Source organism: Phocoena phocoena, chromosome 19 (genome assembly GCF_963924675.1).
Source record: "Phocoena phocoena chromosome 19, mPhoPho1.1, whole genome shotgun sequence".
NCBI lineage: Eukaryota > Metazoa > Chordata > Mammalia > Artiodactyla > Phocoenidae > Phocoena > Phocoena phocoena.
In genome coordinates, this window is record NC_089237.1 from 11,924,653 (window position 1) to 11,932,008 (window position 7,356).

The 7,356-nt window shown below is 63.0% G+C and overlaps 1 protein-coding gene across 2 annotated transcripts; it reads left to right on the forward strand.

Moving 5' to 3' along the window:
• The first annotated feature begins 980 nt into the window (after positions 1-980).
• SLC25A10 (solute carrier family 25 member 10) lies at positions 981-7,356 on the forward strand. 2 transcript variants are annotated; one of them, XM_065896649.1, is made up of 11 exons: positions 981-1,073; positions 3,104-3,223; positions 3,789-3,903; positions 3,992-4,040; positions 4,296-4,337; positions 5,208-5,251; positions 5,401-5,471; positions 5,754-5,859; positions 6,104-6,207; positions 7,109-7,165; positions 7,255-7,356. In XM_065896649.1, exons 1-11 carry the CDS (start codon positions 981-983, stop codon positions 7,354-7,356), a joined length of 903 nt encoding a protein of 300 aa, XP_065752721.1. The 2 variants fall into 2 exon arrangements, with proteins under 2 accessions (XP_065752721.1, XP_065752722.1); XM_065896650.1 differs by having other exon boundaries at positions 5,754-5,846; positions 6,130-6,207.

Genomic DNA, 7,356 nt, shown 5'->3' on the forward strand with positions numbered 1-7,356 from the left:
CCTCCCCCGAGGTCCATGTAGCCCCACCCAAAAGCGGCCCTGGGGACTCAGATTTCTCTGCCTGGCAGGTGTACCTTTGGGCTAGCAGCACACCTGCACTTCCGGTTTGCTGGGAGGTGTGCATCTCCTGCTGGGGCCAGGCTGGGGCAGGCAGTTTGCTGATTGCCGCCTCCCAGGAGCCTGAGCCCCACGCCCCAAACCCCTCTCCTGGGCCGCCTCAGGGTAGCTGCCTGGGGCCGTGTGGTCAGAGCAGGCCTAAGGCTGGAATTGGCTGGGCGTTCTGGGAGGGGCGGGTAGGCGGGGCGGCTAGTCTCTCCGAATTGCCTTTGTCCCTAGTTTTCCTGTAATCCGCAGCTTGGTCCTAAGGAGGTTTGCCGCAACCTCTAAGCAGCTGTACGCGTCCCGGAGCCTGCGCCGCGGGGGTGGGACACTGGGTGCAAGTCCAGGGCCGCGACAGGGGGCGGGCACTTAAGGGAGGCAGGCCTCTAGGAGGGGTGGGGGCTGGCAGAGCGCCCAGGCCACTCGGGCCGTGACCTTCGCAAACGTGCCCTAGGCTCCAGGGCGGCCCCGCGGGCTGGCCGGCGCAGGGTGGGGGAGGACGCAGGTCCCTGGGGGGAGTGAGGGAGGTTCACCCGCTAGCTCCCTGCGGTTCGCGCGGCCCGCACCAGTGGGGGTCCTCTAGGCGGCTCGGTGGGGCCCATGAGGCTGACCTGCGGGCCGCGACCGCTTTAAGGCGGGGCCCCGCCCCCGGGCTCGGGGCGGGGTCTTAAAGGCCCCGCCCCCTCGGGCCCCTCCCCCGGGCCGCGCGGGCGCATTGGCTGTGCGGGGCGCGGGTGGCCGGCGGCCCTTTGAACGGGCGGCGGCGCGGAACGGGCCGGGTCGCGGCTGGGGCGGGGCTGGTGTCCGGGCTTCAAGGGCCGTGTCGGGGTCGGGGCCGGACACCTGCGCTCCTCGGCGGCGGTGGCGGCGGCGTCCGGGCCATGGCGGCCGAGGCGCGCGTGTCGCGCTGGTACTTCGGTGGGCTGGCGTCGTGCGGGGCCGCCTGCTGCACGCACCCGCTGGACCTGGTCAAGGTGAGTGCGGCGCGGGGAGGGTCTGCCGAGAGGCTCTGCGTGGAGCGGGCGGCGGAGGTGCCCCATGGTCCCCACTTTGCTATCTGTGTGACCTTGGACTGGTCCCTTGGCCTCTCTGAGGCACTTTACCCCGCACTTTTGAGGACACTCGTTCTCCTGGCTGACACGTTGAGGGGGTGGTTCTCTGAGCGCAGCTGGAGGCACCCCGGCAGGACCACGCGCTCCCTCTGCCTACTGGGTGCCAAGCACACACACACAGACGGAGGAAGGATGTGGCCGGCAACCCTTCTTTGGGCTGCTTCTTTCTGGGAGGTGGGCACCTGGAAGCCATGATCCCAAGGCTGCATACAGGTCCTGCCCAGTGAAGGTGATTGTTTCTCCCAGGGAGAAGCAATCACACTGTTTCTGCGTTTTTTTGAAAAAATGCTTATGGGGCAGAACAAGACAGAGATTCCCTTGTCCCTGAGGCAGGCCAGTTTTCTGCCCTTTTCTCACCACAAACAACAAAGAAGGGCCAGAGGCACAAAGCATATTTTGGCCAGTGGGCCCTGGGCCAGGGAACCTGGGCTGTGGTCTTGTGGGGCCTGTTGGCAAGGGCAGCCCCCTGGCCACCCCCTTCCTTATCCCCACCCAGAGCAGCCTGCATCCCACATTGGCCCCCTGGGAGGGATTGGCACCTGTGTCCTGGGCTGACCCAGCCACCCATCAAGCCTGGCCACCAGGAAAAGCAAGATTAGCAGATGTTCGGGGTAGGGCTGAAGCTGGTAGCCCCTCTGGCATTTTAGAGACCTGGGAGAGGCCTGCATGGCTCCTGGTAGCCCCCAGGGCCTGTGACGTGGCCTGGCAGAGCAGGGCCAGGTAGGAAGGTGCTTTTTGGTTTGTGGAGAGAGGAACCCCTTCTCATGTCTGTTTTGTTTTACTTTCTGGATGCCCGTACAGGTCCCTTTGCCCTCCTGCCTCCCCCATCGCAGGCTCGGGAGGATCAGGCTCACTGTCTCTGCCTGGATGTGGACACAGCCTCCGGGGGCTCTTGGAGCCCTCCCTGGCCCTGGGCCAGCCTAGAGTCACTTGTCCAAGGCTCCTTGGGGCGTCACTGCCCCTTGCCCCCTCCCTTCCGCCCAGGTGCTGTTTTGCTGCAGAGCGCTTGGGGCAGGGGTGGGAGTCTGGGAGGCCGGCAGACACAGGAATGTGGCCGCCCTCTGGCCCAGGGAGCACACGGTCCCGTGCTGGGGTGAAGCGGGCGGTGCCGGCAGCCATGGAGGCCTCCAGCAGGGGAGGCCCTGGCCAGGGTTTTTACTTCTCGTCATCGTCTTTGGAAAAAGTATCTTAAAACTCCTTGAGCTCTCCCTTTGCCCCACGTCTTGGCTGAACCCTCACAGTGGCTTCTCGCCTTCACGGAGGCTGCTGTGTGGCCACCCTGCCCCCAGGCCCAGAGGGCCTTCTGTTCCTGGCTCACAGCACACTGAGAGAAACTGAGGCAGAAGAATCAGTAACTTGCCTCAGCGGGTCCAGCCAGGACCTGACTTGGCTGGAGAGTGTGCTGCAGGGATGGACTCCGAGGCGCCCTTCCCTCTGTGCACCCCCTGGATTCTCACCCACCTCTTCCGAGTCTCCCATGTTTCTTCAGGTCAACTCTGAGCCCCCCTAACTCTGTCTCTCTCGAGAGGCAGGCGAGGCTACAAAGTGGGGCCCTGGAGTTGCCTAGTGTCCTCATCTAAAGGGTGGAGCTGACGACTCCACCCCATGGCAGGTGGAATTGGGCTCACATGTCGGCTGGTATTGTCTCTTGTGAGATGGTGGTGTGAAAAAGAGGTTGGCGCCAGACGTGGACACAGTCCCGGCTCCACTCCCCAGCTGGTGCCCTTTGAGGCTTCCGTTTCCTGTCTCTAAATGCGGGTGCTGGTAGCACTTGGCCCACAGGCTCACCATGTAAAGGTGGAAGATTGTGGAAAAGGGCTTAGAGCAGAGCTGGCCCTGGTGGGCTCCAGATGGGCCGTGGCTCTGAGCAGGTGCAACCCGCTTCCCCACAGGTGCATCTACAGACGCAGCAGGAGGTGAAGCTGCGCATGACGGGGATGGCGCTGCAGGTGGTGCGCTCCGATGGCATCCTGGCTCTCTACAATGGGCTGAGCGCCTCCCTGTGCAGACAGGTACCTCTGGGGGGCTCCCCACCTCCCGGGGTAGTGGGTGGGTGGGACTCACGGCCAGGGGTCCCTTAGGTCTTGATCCCAGAGCCCACACTCAGCCCAAGGAGGCAGAGGGGTCGCTGGCCTCCCCCAGGCCAGTCGCGCCTCTTGTCCACCGTGGATGCCCTGTGGGCATGGAAGCTACTTTCTCCTTTTCAAGGCTGCTTAGGAGGAAGGAACCGTAAGGCCTGGGGAGCCAGCAGCCCCCCGGGTGGGTGCAGGGCGTGGCAGTGTGAGTGCTTCTGCCTTGCACAGGGTTGGCCGTGCTCTCACAGCCGGCCCGAGACCTCCGCCTACAGATGGGGATACTGAGGCTGGCAGGGGCGAGGCGGGAGAAGAGGAGGGTGCGGGGCCTGGACTCAGCCAGCCCTGGGTTCACGAATTGGCTCAGCTGCTTGCTGGCCGAGAGGTCCCTGGGTGTCCCTGTGGTCCACGTGGTGACGACCATGCACTGGAGGGCCAGGGGTGTGGGGGTTGCCCAGCGCCGTCCCTTCCCCTGCACCCTCTGAGCTGGGCCCCTTCTCCCCAGATGACCTACTCCCTGACTCGATTTGCCATCTATGAGACCGTGCGGGACCAGGTAACCAAGGGCAGCGAGGGCCCCCTGCCCTTCTACAAGAAGGTCCTGTTGGGCTCCATCAGTGGTGAGCAGCCGGGTGGGCGGCGGCAGGGCAGGTGGGGCGGGGGTCATGTGACCCCTTGCCAATGGTCACATGTTGGCTGTTGTGACAGGTTGTGTTGGCGGTTTCGTGGGGACCCCCGCGGACATGGTCAATGTCAGGTCAGTGCAGTCCCCGAGGCTGGGGTCTTGCTGTCCCCTGGTGGGGCCGGCCTCGCTCGCTGGGGTCTCAGTGTGTTCAGCCTGGAACAAGCCACTCAGACCTCAGGGTCTGGGGCACTAGGGGATGGCGCTGAGCCTGTGGCGGGGCCGCCCTGGGCGGGGCCGGCTGCTCACTGCCAGAGGGAGCCCCTGACGCCTGCTGGGGTCTGTGGGGCGTCTGGCCCTGCCGCCGCCTGAACCCTCTGCTTGTTTCAGGATGCAGAATGACATGAAGCTGCCCCAGAATCAGCGCCGAAAGTGAGTAGCATGGTGTGCCCGGGGGTTTGGGGGACGGGGCTGAGAAGACCCCTGAGCAGCTCTGCTGGGACCTGGTGGGGACTCCAACAGGGCACCACTCCTGTGGGGTCACGTGGAGCAGGTCGGGCGGCTGACAGCCTTTGGAAACATACATTGTGAGCGTCTGTTCTGGAATCCTCAGGGGGCTTCCAGGACCTCTGGGTTCTTCTTCCCCTGTGGGAGGACCCCGGGGTTGGGGACTGGACTGGGAGGTGGGCAGGGGTTGGTCACTCTTTACTCCTTCTTGCACCTGTGCATATTTGCATGAAGGGTGGTTTAGAAGTTTAAATGAGTTTGGTCTTCAAAAGCGTTTGGGAGCTGGGTGGTTGTTTTCGTGGTAAAAACACCGTTTTGCGTGAAACCTCAGACACTGTGGATTCTGAGGCCCTGTTTATGGACCGATGCTGTAGTCAGACACTGGGCATGGGCATTGGTAAGAGCCAGTTCAGGGAGAAGTGTGGCTCCAGGTGATCCCACTGGCCACTCACTGGCCAGAGCATAGGCTGTGGGGAAGGGGGCCCGGCACGGCGTCCCATCCTCCCGCCCCTGGTAACGGCCTGCAGACAGGACTAGCCTCAGAGCTGGCAGCCCGCCCCACCCCCCAACAGAGGGTGTTTTCCTGTGGAACTTGGGATCTTCAAGGCCCTGAAGTCCCCTGAGCAGGGAGACTGCTCTGAGCTGTCAGAAAAGGCCATTGTTCTCTGGCCCCTGTGGCACTTTGAGTTCCTCCTGGCCTGTGATGGGGGCATGGCCTGTGATGGGGATGGCCTTCCCAAGGGAGCCAGTGGTCAGGAAGAGCTTCACATGGGCCCACTCTCTGTCCCCCGGCAGCTATGCCCACGCCCTGGACGGCCTGTACCGCGTGGCCCGAGAAGGTGAGAGGGGAGGTCCTTTGCACGGTGGGGGCCTGGGGCAGCCTCCAGCTGGGACCCAGGAGCGGGCCTAGGGAGAGCGCTGTTAAGGACTTGGGGGGAGGCTGGAGGGGTTTGGGCCGGGCACCCAACCTCTTCCCTTCCCCCGACAGAGGGTCTGAAGAAGCTGTTCTCGGGCGCAACTATGGCGTCCAGTCGAGGGATGTTGGTCACCGTGGGCCAGGTAGGGCTTCCGCTTGGGGTGGGACTCGGGCAGCATCTGGGGGGCCTGGTCGCAGCCCTCTGAGAGGTCCCAGAGGAAGGCAGTGGGCACAAACACACATGGAGCCGGGGAAGTGGGCTCAGGCCGGTCTGGGCCTCATCTGTCCGCCCAGGTGTGGTGACGGTAGATGACCCACAGAGCATGTACTTGGTCAGTCCAGCTGGTGTCATTGTGGGCCCCATCTGCTTTCCCCCGAGCTGTGGGCTGTCCCTTGGGCCCTGACCATCCCTGCTCCCCCAACAGCTGTCCTGCTATGACCAAGCCAAGCAGCTGGTTCTCAGCACGGGGTACTTGTCCGACAGCATCTTCACTCACTTTATTGCCAGCTTCATTGCGGTGAGTGGCGGAGGTGGGGCCCTGACCAGCCTTGGGAGCTGAGGGCGCCTGGGATGAGCAAGGGCTCAGAACGGCAGGAGGCTTTGGCACATCTGGTGGCTGCCCCTCTCAGGCTGCATTAGTAGGCGCCAGGGTCCTGGGGAGGAGTCCATGGATCCCCCAGAGCCCAGGCTGAGACTGTTCCTGTTGTCCTCCATGGCCCTGGGGGTCCAGGATAGTCCTGTGGTGAGGGGGGTGAGGGAGGTGAGGGAGGTGAGGGGTGCCCACCCGCCTTGCCTTCCAGGGTGGATGCGCCACCTTCTTGTGCCAGCCCCTGGATGTGCTGAAGACCCGGCTGATGAATGCCAAGGGCGAGTATCAGGTGAGTGGGGGCCTCGCCCTGCTGCTGCTGCTGCTGGGTGAGCCTGTGTCCTTGTGCCAGGGTGTGGACGAGTCTCTGCCCCTCCACCCATGACTGCATCCCTCCCGGTTGCTGTCAGGTCTGCAGCAGCCTGGGCTCTGTGTGTGTTTTTGTTTGTTTTTGTTTAATAATTTGTTTATTTATTTATCTTTGGCTGTGTTGGGTCCATTGTTGCTGCGCGCGGGCTTTCTCTAGTTGTGGCGAGCCGGGGGCTACTTTTCGTTCCGGTGCGCGGGCTTCTCTTGTTGCAGAGCACGGGCTCTAGGCGTGCAGGTTTCAGTAGTTGGCACGTGGGCTCTAGAGCGCAGGCTCAGTAGTTGTGGCGCACGGACTTAGTTCCTCTGCGGCACTTGGGATCTTCCCAGACCAGGTCTTGAACCCGTGTTCCCTACATTGGCAGGTGGATTCTTAACCACTGTACCACCAGGGAAGCCACCTGTGTGTGTTTTTAAATCAGATTCTTTGACACGTTAACTGAGGCAGTTGGGTCACTGCAGTCAGTGAAACTCGGCACGGTGCAGGTCGGCAGGTCCAGCGCCTGGGGTCAAGCACCTGTCCGAGGCTCCCTCCATCACGCACAGTGTCTTCTGTGCCTTTATGGCAGCCGCTCAAGCACCATAGGTGCCTGGCAGGTCACCCTGGCCCTGGGTGTGCTTTCAGGTTCTAGTTTTGCCTGGTTAGTGGGCAGGGCAGCCCTTGACCTTTGTGCCTGCCAACCCCACCTCCCATGTTTACCTTTGAACTTGCAGGCTGCTTTGCACACTCATGCCTGCCATCGGGTGCGGGGGTGGAGGGGGGTGGGCGTTCATGCCTTTCGAGAAGCAGCTTTCCATCTTATTGCATTATCTTGCATTTTTTGCAGGGTGTTCTGCACTGTGCCATGGAGACAGCGAAGCTTGGGCCGCTGGCCTTTTACAAGGTTAAGCGGGGGCGTGGCTGGGGCAGGGGGGCAGGGCAGGGGGGTTCCCTCCAGGGCTATCTTCACGTCCCCCCTCCTCTCTCCCTCAGGGCCTCGTGCCTGCCGGCATCCGCCTCATGCCCCACACCGTACTCACGTTTGTGTTTCTGGAGCAGCTTCGCAAACACTTCGGCATCAAAGTGCCGTCCTGA

Bases quoted from the DNA above. Each gene is read 5' to 3' on its own strand.
- SLC25A10 (XM_065896649.1), top strand. From the start codon at position 981: ATGGCGGCCGAGGCGCGCGTGTCGCGCTGGTACTTCGGTGGGCTGGCG. The intron at 3,904-3,991 runs GTGAGCAGCCGG...CTGTTGTGACAG, and splicing joins CCTGTTGGGCTCCATCAGTG to GTTGTGTTGGCGGTTTCGTG. The intron at 5,252-5,400 runs GTGAGAGGGGAG...TTCCCCCGACAG, and splicing joins GTACCGCGTGGCCCGAGAAG to AGGGTCTGAAGAAGCTGTTC.